Below are 23949 nucleotides of genomic sequence, written 5' to 3' on the forward strand. Positions count from 1 at the left end.
ACAAATATTGTATGATTCTACTGGCTTAAAGTACATAGAATAGGGTAACTCACAGAAACTGGAAATAGAAATTACCAAAGCCAGGAGGCAAGAGGGAAAGTGGATAATGACTTAATGCATACAGAGGTTATACTGGATCTGATTAAAAAGATTTATATGTAGATGGTATTGATAGATACACAGCATTGTGAATATAGAAAATTATACGGAACTTTTTAATTCATAAAAATTACGAAAAGAATAAATACAATGTATCTTTGATCACAATGCTCAACTGCTAAATTGTGTCTGACTGTTTGTGAGCCCATGGGCAGCAGCACACCAGGCTTCCCTGTCCTTCTCCATCTCCTGGAGTTTGCTCAAATTCGTGCCCACTGAGTCGATGATGCTATCCAGAGAGCTCATCCTCTGTGTCCCCCAACCCTTTCCTCCTGCCCTCAATCTTTCCCAGCATCAGGGGCTTTTCCAGTGAGTCTGCCCTTCACATCAGGTGGCCAAAGTATTGAAGCTTCAGCATCAGTCCTTCCAATGAATATTCAATGTTGATTTCCTTTAGGATTAACTGGCTTGATCTCCTTGCTTTCCAAGGAACTCTCAAGAGTCTCTTCAGCACCACTGTTCTAAAGCATCAATTCTTTGGCACTCAGCCTTCTTTATGTTCCAAGTCTCTCAACTGTACATGACTACTGAAGCATAGTGTGATTTTTAGTGTTTCCCTTTGTTAGACTGACAATTTCAAATTGAAAACTGTTGCTTCATGACTTTATTTTTTAGCTGAACTCAAATGAAGGTTCAAAATATTCAAGACAGCTGATATATATGGTTTTTAATTTGATGGATGAATGTTGAGTCTTTCCCAGCAGATAAATAATTCAAAAGGGCATTTTAAAAAAAATGACAATGTAAATTACAAAATGTAGTCAGAAGCAGTTTCCTCAGCAGGTTCCCCTTAGGGAGAAAGTTCAAGGCTCTCTGACTCATTTCTGAAACGTTCATCTCCTTTGCCTTCCTCCACCCATGAGGAAGCTTGTCCAACACATCTCAGCCCACACTTATTAACCACCCACGTCCACACAGTTCCCCCGTGTATCCACATTAACAAGGTCTTCCAGATCAGCATCACAGATGTCCTGATAATTCCTCTATGTCCTTCTAGAGCTCCCTGAGGACCAGGCGGAGGAGGTATCTAATTCAAAGTTGGAGGAAGAGGCTTTGCCCACCTCTTTGGTAAGTACCTCTTATTTGTCTGAGATAAAAGTGTTGCTTCATGACTTTACTTTTTTAGCTGAATTCAAATAAAGGTTGAAAATATTCAAGACAGCTGATATATGCAATTTTTAATTTGATGGATGAATGTTGAGTCTTTCCCAGAAGATAAATAACGCAAAAGGGCATTTAAAAAAAATGGCAACATAAATTAAAAACTGTAGTCAGGAGCAGTTTCCTCAGCAGAAAATATTCTTTACTGAAATAAAATTTTTTAATTGCTGGTCAAAATGGCTTGAGAGATCGTCCAGGAAAAGCTTCAACCTTTCCTACAGAAGTCCTCTATGTTTTGTTTTGGGGCTATGGACTCAACAACACTTTCCCATTTGGTTTTCTGAGGACAAAAAGAGAACAAAAGACCTGAATGCACAGTACTCAAGATGTTGACACCCTCACACTCTTTTCTTCTCTCTAATTACAGGCATGTGAAGCAGCTGATGAACATGGTAAGTATTCAGGGATCTTCCTTCTACTGAGGAACAATGTAGTTGATGAAGGTGGGGCTCTCTTTCTGGCTCTTATTTGAGAGGCCCCCTGATGCTATATTCCTACAGGAGTGAGGGCTGGGGGTGCAGAGAAGAGACTGATATACCAGGGTGCCTGTGTTCTATGGTCCCTGGAAAAAACTACATCATTTAGATGCTGTGGGTTTGTGTGAATCAGGGTTGTGGGCCCATATGTGTGCCCATGTGTTGTGATTCTGAAGCTCTGTGTGTGTGTGTGTGTGTGTGTGTGTGTTTCCTCACGAGATGTTTCCCTCTTACACAACACAAGTCAACTGGGAACTTTCTAAGCACTTCTCATCGCCACTGCACACTGGCTATACATTACTTGGTTCTTTCCTCAACTCAGCCATTCCTCAAGTTTGGTTAATATTCATTCTCCCCAAATGGAGGTGGTGCTGGGAAAAATGGCCCAAGCTCTTGACCTCCTAAGTGGACAAGCCAAACTGAGAACCTGGGGGTGGTCCCAGTGTGACTGCTCTGGACCCCTGACCTGCACTGATCACTCAGCCATGGGATCCTAGTCATGGAGCAAAGGGGTCCCTACATCTATGTTTCTGCCTGGAGGTACTAGCACCTCCAGAGTTCCAGACCATGCCCATCCGTCATTATAAGGTGAGCTTAGCGGTCATGAAACCCAAGGCAAGGAAAGGTGGATTAACACCAACTTTGGCACAGTCATTAGTGTGAAAGGCACCTCAGGACTCACATTCTCCTGGTCAGCTCACAGATTCTGAGGGTTGTGTGGCCTTGTGTAGACAATGTAGGTCATATCTGTTGGTGCTACTGTCATTGCTTCAACAAGGACAAAAGCAGATTATAATCAGGGAGACATTTTATTGTATTGAGTGACATTACCATAAGTCTTACATTGATTAAACCCTATAGCACACACTCAAAGGAAGGTGTCAAATAGATCTCACAGTGGAATTTGATAGTTTATCCTAGTGACCATGACTTTTGTTGTAAATCTCCTGCACAGCTGGGCCAGAGACAGTCAGCATTCACCTCATGGTTTCTCTCCATAACTAACTGTACCAAAAGTGTAGGAATTCTTTCTGTGAGTGTGGACAGTCACTGATTCAGTGGACATGCAAAAACTATTTCAAAAATGAAGATTGAAAAAAAGTATCACATGATTGATTATAGCTATTTCGAAAGTTAAGATTAAAATCAGTCAAACAAATTTATTAAAAAAAAAATAAAATAAAATAAAATCAGTCCTCTAACAGAGTTTGCTCTTAATGAAGAACAAAGTCTCATAGAACACTTGGTAAGTACAATAGTGTAACTGTGGATCCTGGGGAGGCAGTGATCTAGGAAGAAATCCAGAAGAGAGGAGCGATTTAGCAGAAGCTCTAAACAGGCAGGAGGGTCACAGGTCTCTGTCATTGAAAACTGGTATGCATTTTAGTGTTTCTTTTATCCCCTTTGGCTAGATTATCACTAGTTAAATGCAGAAGCTCGGTTTCATTTTTTTTTTTTTTTCCTGCTCCTCTCTTTTACTTTCCTTCATCCAGGAAAGAGGATTATTTAGCAGCAGCTCAGTCCATAGTTACTAGCCTCCCTTATGCATACACTGCACCACATGTCCCCATTTAAACAAAAAAATGATGAGTTATTGGTGAACAGGCTCACCAGTGTCCTGATAGCTACTCTGTGACCCTCCAGATACCCAGGAGGACCTGATTGAGGAACTGAGCCAGGCCTGGGCTGAGGAACAGTCTCTGAGTACCCTGAAGGTAAGCTCACCTACCTATATCTGGGACATGACTGTTGCTTCACTTCTTTATAGTTTATTCAGCTGGATATTGTTATAGTAATTTGACAATGTCCATTATCACTGATGCATGCAATTCTTTGAATGGTGAAATATTGAGGATAGACCTATTATCAACATAGATCTTACTCAAAAGGACATTAAAAAAAGACAGCATCAGTTACTGCATCAGACAGCATCAGGTACTTTGTTCAGCAGAAATTTTTCCTTCTTGAAAAATAATTTTGTAATTGGTGGTCAAATTACAACTGAAAGATCTTACATGAAGCAGCCTAACCTTTTCAACAGGGGACCTCTCTGTTTTGTTATGGGGTCATTGACTAAATAGTTTTAGTTATCTGAGGACAAAAATCAGATAACAGAAAACCTAGTTCAGAGAACCCAAGATGTTGATATACTCCCACTGTTTTCTTCTCTCCAATCACAGGCATGCGGAGCAGTCTATGAACACGGTAAATATTCAGGGATCATCCCTCTGCTGAGGAACAATCTAGCTGATGAAGGTGGGGCTCTCTTGCCAGCTCTGGTTAGAGAGTTGCCCTAATGCTGGATTCCTGCAGGGGTGAGGGCTAGGGGTGCAGAGAAGTGACTGATCTCTCAGGAAAGAACAATGTATGTGTTTTACAGTCTCTGGAAACACTACATCATTTAGATGCTGAGGGTTTGTGTGAATCAGGGTTTGGGGCCCATGTGGTGTGATTTTGAAGCTGTGTGTGTGTGTGTGTGTTTCCTCACAAGATGTTTCCCTCTTACACAGCATAAGTCAACTGTGAACTTTCTAAACACTTCTCATCACCACTGCACATTGATCATACATTACCTGATTCTTCCCTTAACTCAGTCATTCCTCAAGTTTGGTTAGTACTTATTTTCCTCAAATGATGATGGTGCTGAGAAAAAAGGCCCAAGGTTTAACCTCCACAACAGAGAATGAGATGGTTGGATGGCATCACTGACTCGATGGACTTGGGTTTGGGTAGATTCCAGGAGTTGGTGATGGACAGAGAGGCCCGGCGTGCTGCAATTCATGGGGTCGCAAAGAGTCGGACACGACTGAGCGACTGAACTGAACTGAACTGAACTGATTGAAAAGCCAAACTGAGAACCTAGGTGTAGTCCCAGTGTGACAGCTCTGAACTCCTGACCTGCACTTATCACTCAGCCATGCGATCCTCATTCATGGAGCAATGCGATCCCTGCATCTCTGTCCATGCCTGGAGGTTCTAGAACCTCCAGAAGTTCAGACCATGCCCATCATTATAAGATGGGCTTAGTGGTCACAGAACCCAGGACAACCATAGGTGGCTTAACGCCAACTTTGGCACAGTCATTATTGTGAAAGACACCCCGGGACTTGCATCCTCCTGATCAACTCACAGATTCAGAGAGTTGTGTGGCCTTGTGGAGACAATGTAGCTCATACCTGTTGGTCCTCTGTCATTGCTTAAACAGGGCAAGAACAGATTATCATTGGGGGATATTTCACTGTACTGGGTGACATTATCATAAGACTTACATTGATTAAACCTGGTAGCACACACTCAAGGGAAGGTGTCAAATAGATTCACAGTGGGACTTGGTAGTTAGCCTAGTGACCATGACTTTTGTTGTAAATCTCCTGCACCGCTCGGTTAGAGACAGTCAGTACTCACCTCATGGTTTCTCTCCATAATGAACTGTCCCAGAAAACTAAGGCTTCTGTGAGTGCAGACAGCCGCTTAGTGGACATGCAAATATTGTTTGTAAAATGAAGACTGAAAAAAAAATCATGTGATTGATAATAGCTTTTTGGAAAGGTAAGATTGAATACAGTCCTCTAACAGAGTTTGCTTTTAATGAAGAACAGAGTCTCATAGAAAACTTAGTAAGTACAATAGTGTAACTGTGGATCCTGGGGAGGCAGTGATCTAGGAAGAAATCCAGAAGACAGGGGAGATTTAGCAGAAACTCTAACCAGGCAGGAGAGTCATGGGCCTCTGTCATTGAAAACTAGCATGCATTTTAGTGTTTCTTTTTTCCTCATTGGTTAGGTTATCACTAGATAAAAGACATAAGCTCCATTTCATTTCTTTCCTGTTCCTCTCCTTTGCTCTCCTTCCTTCAGCAAAGGGATGATTCACCAGCAGCTCAGCCTATAGTTACTAATCTCCCTCATGCATATACCGCACTCCATGTCCCCATCAAACTAACACAAACAAAAAACCCTGAGCGGTTGGTGAGCAGCCTCACCTGTGTCCTGATGGCTGTTCTGCGTCCCTCTAGCTGCCCCGGAGGAACTGGTGGTGGATGTGCACCAGGCCTGGGCTGAGGAAGAGCCTCTGAGGACCCTGAAGGTAAACTCAACTGTCTTTATCTCAGAGAAGCCTGCTTCTTCACTTCTTTATTTTTTATTCAGTGGAATACAGTTATAGTAATTTGACAATGTACATTATCACTGATGTATACAATTCCTTGGCTGGAGAAATATTGAGATAAATCTTTTATAAAAACAGATGTGATTTAGAAGAGCATTTAAAAAAAGACAGCATCAGTTACTGCTGTCTGTAGAAATGTTTCCTCCTTGAAAAACAGTTTTGTAATTCTTGGTCACATTGAAACTGAGAGCTCTTTCTTGGAACAGTCCAGTCTTTTCAACGTGAGTCCTCTCTGTTTTCTTTTGGAGCCATCAACTTAAAGAGTTTTAGTTATTGGAGGACAAAAATCAGATAACAGAAGACTTACTGCAGAGAACACATGACACTGACACCCTCACACTGTTTTCTTCTCTCTAATCACAGGCACATGGAGCAGTCTATGAACATGGTAAGTATTCAAGGATTATGCCTTTGCTGAGGAACAGTCTAGTTATGAAGGTGGGACTTTATTGCTGGATCTGGTTAGAGAGGTGCCCTAAGGCTGGATTCCTACAGGGGGTGAGGGCTCCGGTGCAGAGAAGAGACTGATCTCAAGGAAAGAGCAATGTCTGTGTTCTGTGGTCCCTGGAAACAGTTATATCATTTGGATGCTGTGGGTTTGTGTGAATCAGGTTTGCGGGCCCAGGTGTGGGCCCATGTGGTGTGATTTTGAAGCTGTGTGTGTGTGTTTCCTCAGGAGATGTTTCCCTCTTAGACAGCACAAGTCAGCTGTGAACTTTCTAAACACTTCTCATCAGCCCTACACACTGGTTATACATCACCTGATTCTTTTTCAACTCAGTCATTCCTCAAGTTTGGTTAATAAACATTTTCCTCAGATGGAGATGGTGCTGAGAAAAATGGCCCAAGCTCTTGACCTCCTATGTTTAAAAGACAAACTGAGAACCTGGGGGTGGTCCCAGTGTGACTGCTCTGGACCCCTGACCTGCACTTATCACTCTCATGGGATCCTAGTCATGGAGCAAGGGGGTCCCTGCATCTATGTTTATGCCTGGAGGTACTAGAGCTCCACAGATCCAGACCATGTCCATCATTTTAAGATGGGCTCAGTGCTCATGGAACCCAGGGCAAACATAGGTGTATTAAGAGCCAACTTTGGCACAGTCATTAGTGTGAAAGGCACTTCAATACTAACATCCTTCTGGTCAACTCACAGATTCTGAGAGTTGTGTGGCCTTGTGTAGACAATGTAGGTCATATTTGTTGGTGCTAGTGTCATTGCTTAAACAAGCAAAAACGTAGATTATCATCAGGAAGAAATTTTTTTGTTGGATGACATTAACATAACCCTTACATTGATTAAACCCTGTAGGACACACTCAAGGGAAGGTGTCAAATAGATCTCACAGTGGAACTTGATAGTTAAGCTAGTGACCATGACTTGTGTTGTAAATCTCCTGCACAGCCTAGTCACAGACAATCAGCATTCACCTCATGGTATCTCTCCATGATAAGCTGTTCCCAAAATGTATCACTGTTGTGAGTGTGGACAGCCACAGTGTCCATGACTCAGTGGACAGGCAAACATTGTCCGGAAAATAAAGACTGAAAAAATAATCACATGATTGATTATAGCTATTTGGAAAAGTAGGATTCAATTCAGTCATCTAAAAGAATTTGCTTTTAATCAAGAAGAAATTCTGATGGAAGACTTGGTAAAGTATAATAGCTGTAACTGTAGATTCTGGGGAGGCAGTGATCTAGGAAGAAATCCAGGAGACAAGGGCCGTTTAGCAGAAGCTCTAAACAGTCAGGAGGGTCATGGGTCTCTTTCATTGAAAGCTGGCATGCACTTTAGTGGGTTTTTTTCCCCTCAGCTGTTAGGTTATCACTAGAAAAAAGGAATAATTTGTTTCATTTCTTTCCTAAACATCTTTTTTGCTCTTCTTCCTTCTGCAAAGAAGATGATTCAACAGCAGTTCATTATAGTCACTAACCTCCTTCCTGCAACACACCACCACCTGTCCCCACCCAAAAACAACACTGCGTGGTTGGTGAGCAGGCTCACCTCTGTCCTGACGGCTATTCTGTGCCCCTCTAGCTCCCCAGGAGGACCCGGTGGAGGAGCTGCTCCAGGGCTCGGATGAGGCTGCACCAGAGGCTGTTGAGCCTCCAAGGACCCTGAAGGTGAGCTCACCTGTCTTTATCTGGGATAAGACGGTTGCTTCACTTCTTTATTTTATATTCATTTGAATATAGTTATAGTAATCCGACAATGTACATTATCACTGAGGTATGCAGTTCCTTGGCTGGAGAAATATTGAGAATAAACTTATTATCAACAGACTTGATTCAAAAGGACATTTAAAAAGGACAGCATCAGTTACCACTCTAGGTATTTTCCTCATTAGAAATCTTTCCTGTTTCAAAAATAATTGCTGTAATTGTTGGTCAAATTGAAAGTGAGAGCTCTTGTGTGAAACAGTCCAGCCTTTTCCACAAGGGTCCTCTCTGTTTTCTTTTGGAGCCATTGACTTAAAGAGTATTAGTCATCTGAGGACAAAAATTAGTAACAGCAGGCTTACTACAGAGAACAGATGATGCTGACACCCTCACACTGTTATCTTCTCTCTAATCACAGGCCTATGGAGAAGCCAAAGAACAAGGTAAATATTCAGGGCTTGTGCCTTTGCTGAGGAACAATCTAGTTGATGAAGGTGGGGCTTGCTCGCTGGCTCTGTTTGGAGAGTCACCCTAATACTGGATTGCTAGAGGGGATGAGGCCTGGGGCTGCAGGGAAGAGACTGATATCAAGGAAAGAACAATGTCTGTGTTCTACAGTTTCTGGAAACAACTCCATCGTTTAGATGCTGTGGGTTTGTGTGAATCAGGTTTGGGGGCCTGTGTGTGGGCCCGTGTGGTGTGATTCCGAAGCTCTATGTAGGTGTGTTTCCTCAGGAGATGTTTCCCTCTTACACAGCACAAGTCAACTGGGAACTTTCTAAACACTTCTCATCACCACTGGGCATTGTCTATATATTACCTGACTCTTTCCTCAACTCAGCCAGTCCTCAAGTTTGGTTAGTATACATTTTCCTCAGATGGAGATGGTGCTGAGAAAAATGGCCCAAGCTCTTGATCTCCTATGTTTAAAAGACAAACTGAGAACCTGGGGGTGGTCCCAGTGTGACTGCTCTGGAACCCTGACCTGCACTGATCACTCAGCCATGGGATCCTAGTCATGGAGCAAGGGGGTCCCTGCATCTATGTCCATGGCTGGAGGTACTGGCAGCTCCAGAGGTCCAGACTCATTGTAAGGTGGGCTCAGTGGTCATGAAACCCAGGGCAACCAAAGGTGGATTAACAGACAACTTTGGCACAGTCATTAGGGTAAAAGGCACCATGGGGTCGTATCCTCCTGGTCAGCTCTCAGATCTTGAGAGTTGTGTGGCCTTATGTAGACAATGCTTGTCATATGTGTTGATGCTAGTGTCATTGCTTAAACAAGAACAAGAGCAGGTTATATCAAGGAAACATTTCATTGTACTGGGTGACGTTACCATAAACCTTACATTGACCAGACCTTGTAGCACACAGTCAATGGAAGGTGTCAAATAGATCTCACAGTGGAACTTGGTAGTTAGTCTAATGACCATTACCTTTGTTGTAATCTCCTGAACAGCTGGTTCAGACAAAGTCAGCATTCACCCTATGTTTCCTGTCTATAATGAACTGTCCCACTAACTATATGACTTCTGTGAGTGTGAACAACCACTGACTCAGTGGACATGCAAACATTGTTTGGAAAATGAAGACTGGGAAAGAATATCACATGATTAATGATAGCTATTTGGAAAGGCAGGATTGAATTCAGCCCTCTAACAGAGTTTGCTTTTATCAAGAACAAAGTCTACGAGAAAATATAGTAATTTCAATAGCTACAAATGTGGATCCTGAGGAGGCAATGATCTGGGAAAAAATCCAGAAGACAGGGGCCATTTAACAGATCCTCTAAACAGGCAGGAGGGTCATGGGTCTCTTTCATTGAAAGCTGGCATGCACTTTAGTGGGTTTTTTTCCCCTCAGCTGTTAGGTTATCACTAGAAAAAAGGAATAATTTGTTTCATTTCTTTCCTAAACATCTTTTTTGCTCTTCTTCCTTCTGCAAAGAAGATGATTCAACAGCAGTTCATTATAGTCACTAACCTCCTTCCTGCAACACACCACCACCTGTCCCCACCCAAAAACAACACTGCGTGGTTGGTGAGCAGGCTCACCTCTGTCCTGACGGCTATTCTGTGCCCCTCTAGCTCCCCAGGAGGACCCGGTGGAGGAGCTGCTCCAGGGCTCGGATGAGGCTGCACCAGAGGCTGTTGAGCCTCCAAGGACCCTGAAGGTGAGCTCATCTGTCTTTATCTGGGATAAGACGGTTGCTTCACTTCTTTATTTTATATTCATTTGAATATAGTTATAGTAATCCGACAATGTACATTATCACTGAGGTATGCAGTTCCTTGGCTGGAGAAATATTGAGAATAAACTTATTATCAACAGACTTGATTCAAAAGGACATTTAAAAAGGACAGCATCAGTTACCACTCTAGGTATTTTCCTCATTAGAAATCTTTCCTGTTTCAAAAATAATTGCTGTAATTGTTGGTCAAATTGAAAGTGAGAGCTCTTGTGTGAAACAGTCCAGCCTTTTCCACAAGGGTCCTCTCTGTTTTCTTTTGGAGCCATTGACTTAAAGAGTATTAGTCATCTGAGGACAAAAATTAGTAACAGCAGGCTTACTACAGAGAACAGATGATGCTGACACCCTCACACTGTTATCTTCTCTCTAATCACAGGCCTATGGAGAAGCCAAAGAACAAGGTAAATATTCAGGGCTTGTGCCTTTGCTGAGGAACAATCTAGTTGATGAAGGTGGGGCTTGCTCGCTGGCTCTGTTTGGAGAGTCACCCTAATACTGGATTGCTAGAGGGGATGAGGCCTGGGGCTGCAGGGAAGAGACTGATATCAAGGAAAGAACAATGTCTGTGTTCTACAGTTTCTGGAAACAACTCCATCGTTTAGATGCTGTGGGTTTGTGTGAATCAGGTTTGGGGGCCTGTGTGTGGGCCCGTGTGGTGTGATTCCGAAGCTCTATGTAGGTGTGTTTCCTCAGGAGATGTTTCCCTCTTACACAGCACAAGTCAACTGGGAACTTTCTAAACACTTCTCATCACCACTGGGCATTGTCTATATATTACCTGACTCTTTCCTCAACTCAGCCAGTCCTCAAGTTTGGTTAGTATACATTTTCCTCAGATGGAGATGGTGCTGAGAAAAATGGCCCAAGCTCTTGATCTCCTATGTTTAAAAGACAAACTGAGAACCTGGGGGTGGTCCCAGTGTGACTGCTCTGGACCCCTGACCTGCACTGATCACTCAGCCATGGGATCCTAGTCATGGAGCAAGGGGGTCCCTGCATCTATGTCCATGGCTGGAGGTACTGGCAGCTCCAGAGGTCCAGACTCATTGTAAGGTGGGCTCAGTGGTCATGAAACCCAGGGCAACCAAAGGTGGATTAACAGACAACTTTGGCACAGTCATTAGGGTAAAAGGCACCATGGGGTCGTATCCTCCTGGTCAGCTCTCAGATCTTGAGAGTTGTGTGGCCTTATGTAGACAATGCTTGTCATATGTGTTGATGCTAGTGTCATTGCTTAAACAAGAACAAGAGCAGGTTATATCAAGGAAACATTTCATTGTACTGGGTGACGTTACCATAAACCTTACATTGACCAGACCTTGTAGCACACAGTCAATGGAAGGTGTCAAACAGATCTCACAGTGGAATTTGGTAGTTAGTCTAATGACCATTACTTTTGTTGTAATGTCCTGAATAGGTGATTCAGACAAAGTCAGCATCACCCTATGTTTCCTGTCTATAATGAACTGTCCCACTAACTATATGACTTCTGTGAGTGTGAACAACCACTGACTCAGTGGACATGCAAACATTGTTTGGAAAATGAAGACTGGGAAAGAATATCACATGATTAATGATAGCTATTTGGAAAGGCAGGATTGAATTCAGCCCTCTAACAGAGTTTGCTTTTATCAAGAACAAAGTCTACGAGAAAATATAGTAATTTCAATAGCTACAAATGTGGATCCTGAGGAGGCAATGATCTGAGAAAAAATCCAGAAGACAGGGGCCATTTAACTGATCCTCTAAACAGGCAGGAGGGTCATGGGTCTCTGTCATTGAAAGTTGGCATGCATTTTAGTGTTTCTTTTTTCCTCATCATTTAGGTTATCCCTAGTCAAAATGCAGAAACACTGTTTCATTTCTTTCCTGCTCCTCTCCTTTGCTCTCCTTCATCCATCAAAGAGGATGATTCAACAGCAGCTCAGTCCATAGCTACTAACCTCCCTCATGCATACACTCAACCCTATGTCCCTATGAAATAATAGGAAAAAAAAGAAAGAAAGAAACACTGAGTGATTGATAAGCATCCTCACCCGTGTCCTGACAGCAGCTCTGTGTCCCTCTAGCTCCCCTGGAAGACTGGTGGAGGAACTGTGCTTCCTATAATCAACATTCCCACTATACATATTGCCCTTGTGAAGGTGGACATGAACTGATTCAGTAGACATGCACACATTCTATAGAAAACAAATATTGATAGAAAAATACTATATCATTGATAGTGGCTCTTATTAAATGACAGGAATTCAGTATTGCCAAATCTTGTATATTTGATTTTATTTAAGAGAGTTGATTAGTGAATTAATAGAATAGCATACTTTGCCCAATATTGGATTCAGTTCTCTAACAGAGATCACTTTTAATCAAGTACAAAGTCTCATAAAAAACATGATGAGTAGAATATCGGCAACTGTAGATCCTGGAGAAGAGTGATCTGGGAAAAATCAAGGGACAGTGGTAATTTATCAGGAGCTCACAATAAGCAGGAGGAGTCACGGGACTGTTTCATTAAACAATACACACGTTTTAGAGCTTTCCTTTTTTTAGATTGAATATTTCATGTTGATTAGGTTCCTCTAGCTAGAAAGCCAAAGTTCTATTTTCATTTCCTTCTTCCTCTCCTTTACTTTCCTTCCTCCTCCAAAGAGGGTGGATGAACACAAGTTCACCTCATGCTTATTAACCCTGCACATCCGTACACAGCACCCCATGTCCACACAAAGAGAAAACCCCCTGAATGATTCCTGAGCAGCCTCACCAGTGTTGTAACAGCTACTCTGTGTCCCTCTAGGCTTCACTGAGGACCTGTCAGTCAACCCACCATGTGACAAGACAGAAGAGACTCAGTGTTTCTCCAAGGCAAGCTGGTTTTTCTGTTTGTTTGTTTGTTTTTTCTGGTCTGAGATAGAAATATTGTTTCATTTCTCTTTCAGTAGAATTAAGTTGAGAGTCTGAGGGATTTCCCTTCAGATAGAGACAATTCCCTTGGTTGGGATAATGTAGATGAGAGTCTTATTACCAACTCATGATTCCTCAGTCCACAAGATACTAAAATTGTTGGCATCCATTACACTCTGTAGAGTACAGAGTTCTCTCTCCTGCAGCAACATTTCTTCTAGGAAAAGAATTCTGCAATTTCCAACCTAAATGGACTTAGAAATTCCATCCTCCGGGCAAAGGTCTTGCCTTTCATCCTGACTATGTGTGCTCTGATCTTGCTGGGTTCCCTGGACTCCACCACTGCTCCTCATCAGGTTTTCTACTGTCACCAAATAAACCAAAGACTCTGCATCTATGTGATCTTACCCTCTTAGTGTCTTCTCTTCTGTACTTGCAGGTGGCCCTTTCAGGATGTGAAAATGGTATGTATTATAGAATCATTTACTTTGGGAGAAAAAAAACTTTGTAGATGAGAAAGTTGGGGCTTTCTCGCTGGTTTTAGTGTAGAGGGCAAACTGATTCCAAATTCCTGCTGAGAATGAGTATGGGGCCCTGGTGTTAGAAAGTAATTTACAAGAGGCCAATGTGGATGATTACGGTAGTTCCAAGAAGAAGCTGTATTATGGTTAATAGTGTAGGTTTGTGTCCATGGGACTGGGTGTGTCTCTATGTATAATGAATAGTGTGATTCTTTGTGTGTGTGATTTTGTTGTGTTTTCCTCAGTATCTGTCACCCTAAATATCACTGTTACTGGTGTCAATCCAAAAAAATTTCCCATAAAAATGCACCACGAATGTTCATGTATCTAAAAATTAAACAAAGTATATACATTCACTGTATCCATTGATTTTATACCAAGTGAACATCTTTTTCCCAGGAAGACAAATCCCATCACTACCCAGGAAGATGTTTACAGGATTCTTTTTAATTTTTATTAAATTTTTTATTGGCTGTTCTTGGTCTTCTTTGCTGCCCAGGCTTTTTTCTACTTACGGAGTGCAAGGGCACCTCTCTCGTTGTGGTGCATAGGCCTCTCACGTTGGTGGCTTCTTTGTGGCAGAGCATGGCTTCCAGGGCTCTCGGGCTTCCATCATTTTGGCACGTGGGCTCAGTAGTTGTGGTGCATGGTTTAGTTGCTCCACAGCAGATGGAATCTTCCCAGACCAGGGGTTGAACTTCTATCTCCTGCATTGGCAGGTAGATTCTTAACCACTGAGCCACCAGGGAAGCCCTACGAGATTCTTAATGAGCAAAACTGTGTTTCAGAATCCCCCTTTCTGGGTCAATCACACCTTCATTCAATAGAAAATCTCATCACTTAGTAGGTCTTATAGCATTTTGATTCCTCACGATTCATCACTCTGCCACTTCCCTCATTCAAACTCTTTCTATTAGAGCCTCAGAGTGAATCTTCCCCCCTCATCCAAGGCCCCCAGTACTGGGGAGGCTCCTTCCTTCTGCAGGGAGCCTCTGGTGGTACCCACAAGCAACACCCAGTTTTAGAGGAATCTGAGAAAGGAGGAGGCTCCAGGCATAAACGGAGGAAGTTCAGTGCAGCTTTGCCTCTTAACCTTTGAAGTGTCCAGTCTGTCCTGTTAACTCAATGCACCATGTTGTTTAGCACATCTCTAGAATTTTTCCATCTTGCCACTAAAATTCTGTAACCATTGAACAGACGCTCCCTGTGTCAAGCTCTTCCCAGCTCTTGGATCCACACTTTTATTCTCTGCTTCCCTGAACTTTCCTTTTGATACCTCAGGTAAATGGAATTGTTCAGTATTTGTCCTCCTGTGACTAGCTTATTTCACTCTTACCAATAGCCTCCCACTTCATTCATTGCTTCAAATGACAGGATTGCCTTCATTTTTAAAGCCTGAATCACATTCCAGTATATGTATGCACTACATTTTCTGTCTTGATTTATCTGCCCTTGGACACAGCAGTTTTTCTATCTTGATGGTTGTGTACAATGCAGCAATGGATATGAGATTATAGATATCTCCTGGAGCATTCTACTTTTATCTCCGTTGGACATAAACTCAAATAAATGATTGCTGGATCTTATGATAATTTTCTTAATAATTTTTGAGGGACTTCCAAACTGTTCCATAATGACTATGTCATTTATCATTCCTACCAACAGGCAAAGAAGTTCCACCTCTCTACATCCTTGCCAACATCTGTTATTTTCTTTGTATAATACACATCCTGAAAGGTGATATCTCCTTTTGACTTGGTTTCCATTTCCACTAAGTACTTCACTTGCTACTTAGTGATGCTGAGCACATTTCCTATGTGTATTGATCTATGTATTGATCTGTGTATTGATTCTATGTCTTCTATGAAGAAATGTCTATTGAAGCTTTTTGCACATTTTTTAAAGTCAGTTATTTGCCTGCTATTATTTTGAAGTTGAGTTTTAGCAGTTGCTTATATGTTCTGGATATTAGCCCTTTATTCAGATACAAAGTTTGCTGATACTTCTTTGATTCTATAGATTGCCTTTCTATTGATTTTTGAGGAGACGATCCTTTCTTCACTTGATAATGTTAGATCCTTGGCAAATATCATTTGGCCACACATGTCACTTTATTCAAGATTCCCTCCTTACGATTCATTGGTTTCTCTGCCTATTTTATTGCAGGTAGAACACAGTTTTGACTGTTGTGGCATTCTTACTGTTTTGAATTCAGGAAGCCCGAAGGGCCCCATTGTTGTTCTTTGCTCTCAAGACTGTTTTTGCTCTTTGGGTTTCTTTTGGATTCCGTAAGTTTTAGTTTGGGGGATTTTTTTTCCATTTTATTAAAATGACATTGGATTTTGTAAGTGGTTTCAATATATACGTACATCACTTTTAGGAGTATAGGAAGGTCAACAACACTAAATATTCCAGTCTATGAATATGATATGATATTCCGATTACTTGTCTCTTCTTTCTTTCAATAGTGTTCTATGGTTTTCAGTGCACAAATCTTTCACTTCCTAACATGCCTTGCTTGGGTCCTCTAGAGTCAGGGATGGGAAAGATGGGCTCACGAACAGACTGAATGTTCCTCCCTTCCCTCCGTACCTACATTCTGGTTACTTGTAATACACGAGTGCTGGGCTATGCCCTTTATCTCTGCCTACAAATGAGCTCCCTCCTGAGAATTTTCTTTGAATCTGAGTGTTCACCTTACTAGAGCGTCACTGATAGCTCAGTTGTTAAACAATGTGCCTGCAATGCAGGAGATCCTGGTTTGATTCCTGAGTCAGGGCTATCTACTAGAGAAGGGATAGTCTACCCACTCTAGTGTTCTTGGGCTTCACTTGTGGCTCAGCTGGTAAAGAATCCACCTGAAATGCAGGGGACCTGGGTTGAATTCCTGGGCTGGGAAAATCCCCTGGAGAAGAGAACGGTTAACCACTCCAGTACTATTGGGATGTTCACAAGCACTCTTCCAATGCCTGGACTGGGTTCAAGAGCCCCAGATATACCTACATATGAATGATCTTATCAGGCCATCATATCATCTGGAATAAAGAAAAACCAGAACAGGCAATTAGTTGCCTTTTCCTTGTCGGTGGAGCTCTTAGAGCTGAACTTTCCGGTGTAGTAGCCACTAGCTAGAGCTGCCTATCTATAATTAACATATTTCAATAATAATTAACTTTTTATATTAGTGTTAGTCGCTCAGTCATGCCTGACTCTTTGTGACCCCGTGGACTGCAGCCCACCAGGCTCCTGTGTCCATGAGATTTTCCAGGCAAGGATACTGGAGTGGGTCAGCCATTTCCTTCTCCAGGGGATCTTCCCAACCCAGGGATCGAACCCGGGTCACCTGTACTGCAGGCAGATTCTTTACCGACTGAGCTACAAGGGAAACCCATCAATCACAAAAACCATACATTGCTTGGTCACACTAGCCATATTTCAAAAGTGTCCATAAGTGTTGGAATTTCAGACTTGTAAGCTTGAATGCAAGAGCTATATTGAGCCTGTAGAAGTGTAAGGTTAAAAGGTAATTCTCTCAGCATCTCTTTCTCATGTGAATATGTTCAACTGTGATCACCATCTTGTTGAAGGGCTCTGACTTCACAAAGCACAGTGGAGGTCTGTGAACCTGGAGGGAAGACCAGGGAGATGCTGTGTGAGCCAAGTGGAGGAGAGATGGGTGGGTCAACTGGTACAATAACTGTATTATTGCTCATGGTTGTCTTTCTACAGACTGCTTCCTGGAAAGTGTTAGCAGCAGTGATGTGGAAGAGAATGCAGGTAGGGAACAACTCTCAGGTGGGATTTAGAGGGAGAGGGTTCCTGGACCATTTGAGTTACACCTGCTTCTTTGGAGATGAATATAAACTGAGGAAGAAGAAGGAAATATGTCTAGAGTTGTGGTTTGTTCTTTTCATGGTTTAATAATATAGTAGAGCTATGTGTCCACGTGGTTTATTCTGTTGTGCTTATAGTCATCTCTTCTTGCTTTTCCACTTAGAAATATCCTTTCTCACAAGACTCCTTGTTCCTTGTCCTTTCACTGCCAAATAGGAAAGCTGGGCTTCTGGTTAGTACCTACAGGGTAGTATGCACGAGGGACTTTGGCTTCATGTTCAAATTCTCCTATGATGGCCATATCCTAGTGGGCACACAAGTCTCATAGTCACTTGACAGTGGAGACCAAGTTCTTGCAGTGAGTGTCAGGTGGTGGGTGAGACATGAACTCTCTCCCTCTGCATTTTCAGGACTTGTGCTGTCCCCTCATGTTTGTCCTCACTGTTTGTTCCTTGTATGAAGGGTGCTCTCAGGGTTGGATGAGTCACAGCACATGTGCTCTGGCGTCCCTGCCTGGGCTGAGTCTCCTGGAGCTCACCTCAGCACCACACCTCCCCAAGGATGCTGTGCTGAAGGTGCTTCTTCGTGAGAGCAGTCCATGTCCAGCTGCCACTAGAGACCAATATGTCCACAAATACTAGAGACTGTGAAAGGGCTGCTGGCTTTCTTTACACATTTGCTCTCGATGCCCTGCTGACCTCGTCTCCTGGGACTGACCAGACCTAGGTCAGAGACTCAGGACTCAGAGTCATTGCTCCTCTTAGAACCCAGTGCTCCCTCCAGACAGAAGCTCTAGGTGGTTTTGATCACCATCTTTGCACACTCCTCAACTCATTTATTTACCTTTTATTTTTTAATTTGTTTTGCACTTGAGTTGTGGTATTTTATTTAATTTGAGTATGATCTCCTTATCTGATACATTGTTTGTAATGTTTTCTGTAGGTTATCTTTTCATCCTACTGATTGTTGAAGAGACTACCCTTTCACTATTTTCTTGTCTTAGAAACTTGGTGAATTTCATTTGACCATGTATCCATGAGTTTACTTGGGGCTCTTTATTCTGGTCTTTAGGGCTATGCATGTGTTTCTATGTCACTATCTTACAGCTTTGATCCCTATATCTTTGTAATGTATTTTGAAATCAGGAGGTGAGAAACTATGATATTAGTTCTCCAGATTACTGTGTCTATTTGGAGTCCTTAGGGGCTCCATATATATTTTTGGATTTCTTTTTTCCATTTCTGGCTAAATGAAATTGAAAATGTTTACCTCTATCCTCTCTAAGAGTCTGGTAAACTTAGGGTGTTGCCGAGAGCATTAAGTATCTCCCAGGTCACTGAGGTCACCTCAGGCAATGGGAGAGTCTCTGTTACATGAACTTTTTGTCCTTCCCTCCTCCAGGGCTCAAAAGACTCTCATGTCCATGCCAGGCCCTTCCTGGGAGGGATGGATTGTTTAATTAAATAATGGACTGCTTAGAGACGGTGGCCATACACCCATGGTCCTTCTTCCAATGTGTCCATGTTGGAGAACTCTAGGGTTGGTGAAGGCTCAAGGAGGAAGGAAAGGAACAGTGACTAGAGGAGAGAAATGATGAAGGAAGTAGAGGGGAAACAGCTGGAGAAGGAGGCAAGCAAGGTCTGGGGCAGAGATGCATGGAGACAGTGACCGCCTGGAGGAGAAACAGCTGGTAATGGTGTCATTCCTCGTCACTCATAGACAAGCTGAGGGTGGCAACAGATGTTGGAGATCAGAAACCCACTTTTTCACTGCAGAAGTGAAACAATGAGGCCCTGGGAGGTCCCTGGAGAAAAGGTCACCAGGGGTCCCCGGCCAGGTTGTGAGGAGCACAGGGTCCCCTGGTCACATCCTGACTCTAAATCTCCCCTTTGCTTTCCCACAGCCTCTCCAGATGACTGCTGCCCTCAGACACCAGAAAACTGCAAGGCAGATAATAAAGATTTGGAGGAGAGCAAGACTACCGAGGTCATTTATTTCTTCTTTCATATCTTTTAAAAATGTTCCCTCTTATTCTGATCAATAGAATCTTCTTTGTAACCCTTCCTTTTCTCCACTTTCCATCTTTTTATGATTATCCTTCTGCAGGACCTGGTCTCTTGTAGGCACTTGGGGACTTGGGAGCTTATATAAAATCTATGAAATCTCTCTGCAGCCCTCTTCCCCCACTTTCTTAGCATAATCCTGGCTCCAGACCTCATGTCTGCACCCTTGAACCTGGCTTTGTTACCATGAGTGGCCTGAGCAGGAGTTGAGGCTGGAGTCAGCAGGTCTGGACCCACATGGCTGAAGGGGACCCATGAAGTTTGCACTGCCCTGAGATACCTCATATGGTTGTTTTCCTGCCCTGGGAGGGACTGGACCTGCCTGACTGATCTCTTCCTTCCAGATACCAAAAAAATCTCTGGTCATCTTTTTGAAGATTGCTTCTGGAGATGTCAGCAGTGCTGATGAAGAAGACCTGGAAGAGAAAGTGTGAACGTGGGACCTGGGGTGAAAAGGTGAGGCAGACGAGGGCCCATGTCTCCATCATGATCCCCACTCGCTTGTTGGTGCTTCAGAATCACCAGCAAAAACACTGGGGTCTGCTGCTGAGTGTGACAACAAAAGTGGAGACAAGTGGGTGGTAACAATCTGTGCAGACGAGTGGAGGATGCCCTGAGCTCGTCTCCCCAGGGCACAGGTCCCGTCCCCAGATGCCCCCGAGGTTGCTGGGCTGGCTCCTCTGGCAGCTCTTACATTTGCAGGGAGGCTGGAGGCACTGTGGGGCCACCGTGTGCAAGAGTCCAGCAGCTGCTGCTGCAGCGTGTTGTCTTGAAGATCCCCCCTGGGGGGTTCCTCATCTCCTTCTGCAGGACCCAGCTCTGCCCTCCAACCCCCCTAGAGGCAGCAGGGGCACCCCTAGTCCATCACCAGCTGCAGAGAGAGGTTGGGGTGGCCTCGCCCTCCCCAGTCCTGGGCTCTGGGAACAGAGTGAAGGAGACACAGGAGCCCAGAGCTCGTGCAGACAGGGGGTCACCTGGCAGCTCTGCCTCCCTGTGGGTGCTCCCTGGTCCTGAGGGTCCCAGCCAGCCTGGGGGGTGCCCGAGTCTGGGGTCCCTCAGGATCTGGAACCCTGGGGTCCTGGGTCACCTCAGGGCAGCATCTCTCAACCAGGAGTTGGAGGTTCTGTGGATTCTTCTGTGTCTGTGTCCAACTGAAGAATCACCAGAAAGCATTCAGTGCCGTGTGCACTTGGGAGGGTGGTGCTCGTGGTAAAGAGCCCACCTGCCGATGCAGGAGACACAAGACACTTGGGTTCAATTTCTGGGTAGGGCAGATCCCCTGGAGAAGGTAATGGCAACGCACTGCAGTGTTTCCGCCTGAAGAATCCCAGTGACTGAGGAGCCTGGTGGGCTATCAGCCACAGGGTTGCACAGACTCAGACATGACTCAAGAGACTGAGCAGCACACCTGAGATGAGTGTCAGGAACAAGTTGCTCATGTTCCTTTTGTTTCCAAGTCTGTCATTAATAACATGTCTTGTTTTATTACAGGTTGAAAAAAATGCCTTCTCTCAGATTTTAATGTTGTAATATGCTAAACAGATAAAATGTACTTTTTTATAATATAATAACAGTTTAAAATCATAAACCTCAGGAGGGTTTGGTTGGGGGTTAGAAATGATTATTCAGGAAAACAGAGACTCCAGGTGTCTGTCCATTTCCAACACTCAGGTCTCAGGAGCAGTTGTACTGAGTGTAGTATAGGTGGGCATGTTCTCCTACCCACTGTGTCATCTGACCTCCTGCTCTTCCCAGGGCCTAGAGGGAAGGGGAGACCCAAGCTTTTAGTCCTGGATCCCAGAGTCCCCTGTTCCTCTGCCTGAGTCTCATTGTCCAAGGGACCCATCAATTGAGGTTTGCCGGCCAGATGCCCAGGTGTACTTGCTCCTGTGGAACATTTCTAAACACTTCCCACTAACAGACAATGCCCTCAGCAAAGAGCAGCAAACAGACCCAGTGTCCTGCAGATCTGAGCCCCAGAGCCAAGTCTAGATCCTGGGAAGTCTTCTGGGTCCTGCACACCCTCCCCAGGGAGCCCTCCTCTGTCCGACTCTGCACCTCCCAGGGACTCCATCACCTGTGTTGGTGTTGCAGGCTCTGCTCTGAATCCCTGAAGACCTGGACCTGAATGTCATCCTGGACCCCAGAGGGGATGGAGACCCCACAGCACTAGGAGCCTCATCTGGACCAGATCAAGGGAGGCCTCATTGCTTCTCTCCTGAAGGCCCTCCTTTAGTACAGCTTCAGTTGTTTTGCTGTGTCGATTTAGTATTTTATCTACAGTTTTATCTTTATGTTCTGTATATATCTATATGTTCCATATTTATATGTAAGTTTTTTCATTAAAACGTTTTTATCTATTTGTTACTTTCAAAATAACTTTTTGTAAAAACGCACATGTATAGAGTAACCCCCTCAACAGAGGTAGAACTTAATAATTGTTGTAAGCCAGTTACTTTAGCGTCCACCACCAGGATCATTCCCCCTTTCACACAACTCAGTCAGTCTTTGCTGTTTAAGGAACTGCAAATTTAGTTCTTACATCTATCCTTCTGTCATTATCTTTAAGGATTCTGTTTTCTCACATCTGCTCATTCCATTAGTCATAGGAGATCAATATTACACTAGATCTTTCAAGACTTGCATGTCAGGATTTTTCGAAACTCAGTCTACCTTCAGGGTAAAAACTTCATGATCCATCATTGATCTCCATTTGTAGCTTAAGTGTGTTTCTCTCTTTTCTTCTAACACAGAGAATTTCTCTCCGAAAAGGCTCTTAAAATTCGAGTTTTCATTCCCTTATATTTCTCCTGCTCTTTTATTCCAGCTGCCGAAAGGACTATTCTCATTGACTATATTCTCATGGTGTACATTTTGGCTCCCAAACTCACTTATTTTATAAAGGAAGTTTGTAATTCTTAATCTCTCTCACCCAGCTCTCTCATCACCACATCCCTCTCCTCTCTGGCAAGGACTTCTTTGTGCTCTGTGTCAATGACTACATTACTGTTTGGTTATTTTGGTTCACTGGTTTTGATTTTCAGTTTCCACATTCAAGTGACATCATACTGTATTTGTCACTGTGTCTGACTTATTTTCCTTAGCATAAAACCCTCTAGGTCCATCTATTTTCTCACAAATGACAAGATTTCATTCTTCTTTTTGGCTGAGTAATAATCCATGCATACCATGTCTTATCCATTCATCTCTTGATACACACTTTGAAAACATACCAATAAAAGGAATTGCTCAATCATATGGTATGTATTTAATTCTTGGCAAAACCCCATACTTAGAGTATATAACTTAAGGTATTACCCAATAATGCACCGTAATATCTAAGGTTGGTATTTTCTGTAACTGAATTATTTAGAGTGACAATTCAGTTCAATTCAGTTTGGTCGCTCAGTCGTGTCCGATTCTTTGTGATCCCATGGACTGCAATACGCCAGGCCTCCCTCTCCGTCACCAACTCCCAGAGTTTACTCAAACTCATGTCCATTGACTCGGTGATGCCATCCACCCATCTCATTCTATGTCATCTTCTTGTCCTCCTGCCTTCAATCTTTCCCAGAATCAGGGTCTTTTCAAATGAGTCACTTCTTCCCATCAGGTGGCCAAAATATTGTAGTTTCAGCTTCAACAGCAGTCCTTCCAATGAATATTCAGGCTGATTTCCTTTAGGATGGACTGGTTGGATCTCCTTGCAGTTCAAGGGACCCTTAAGACTCTTCTCCAACACCACAGTTCAAAAGCATCAATTCCTCGGAGCTCAGCTTTCTTTATACTCCAACTCTCACATCTATACATAACCACTGGAAAAATCATACCTTTTACTAGACAGACCTTTTTTGGCAAAGTAATATCTCAGCTTTTTAATATACTGTCTAGTTGGATCATAACTTTTCTTCCAAGTAGCAAGTGTCTTTTAAATTCATGACTGCAGTCACCATCTGCAGTGATTTTGGAGCCCAAAAAATTAAAGTCTGTCAGTGTTTCCATTGTTTTCCCATCTATTTACCATAAAGTGATTGGACCAGATGTCATGATCTTAGTTTTCTGAATGTTGAGGTTTAAGCCATTTTTTTCACTCTTCTCTTTCACTTTCACAAGAGGCTCTTTAGTTATTCTTTGCTTTCTGCCATAAAGGTGGTGTTATCTGCATATCTGAGGTTATTTATATTTCTCCAGGCAATCTTTAAGTTTAGTATCTAAAAATAGGTACGTTCCATCATCAAAAACTCATTAATATA

The 23949-nt window shown here is 43.1% G+C and overlaps 1 protein-coding gene across 1 annotated transcript in view; it reads left to right on the forward strand.

Annotated features, from left to right (window-relative positions):
* LOC145506672 (uncharacterized) overlaps positions 1-22056 on the forward strand; it is a 252988-nt gene extending 230932 nt beyond the window's left edge. The window contains exons 15-24 of the mRNA XM_081491914.1: positions 8005-8090; positions 8545-8569; positions 10214-10299; positions 10754-10778; positions 13172-13239; positions 13718-13742; positions 17529-17576; positions 19537-19619; positions 20041-20152; positions 21791-22056. Coding sequence (XP_081348040.1) covers positions 8005-8090; positions 8545-8569; positions 10214-10299; positions 10754-10778; positions 13172-13239; positions 13718-13742; positions 17529-17576; positions 19537-19619; positions 20041-20130 — 536 coding nt within the window. The 3' untranslated portion in view covers positions 20131-20152; positions 21791-22056. The remainder of the gene's footprint in view (positions 1-8004; positions 8091-8544; positions 8570-10213; positions 10300-10753; positions 10779-13171; positions 13240-13717; positions 13743-17528; positions 17577-19536; positions 19620-20040; positions 20153-21790) is intronic.
* The last annotated feature ends 1893 nt before the right edge of the window (positions 22057-23949 follow it).

The sequence above is a fragment of the Giraffa tippelskirchi genome, chromosome 5 (genome assembly GCF_054371585.1).
Source record: "Giraffa tippelskirchi isolate mGirTip1 chromosome 5, T2T-mGirTip1v1.2.pri, whole genome shotgun sequence".
Lineage (NCBI taxonomy): Eukaryota > Metazoa > Chordata > Mammalia > Artiodactyla > Giraffidae > Giraffa > Giraffa tippelskirchi.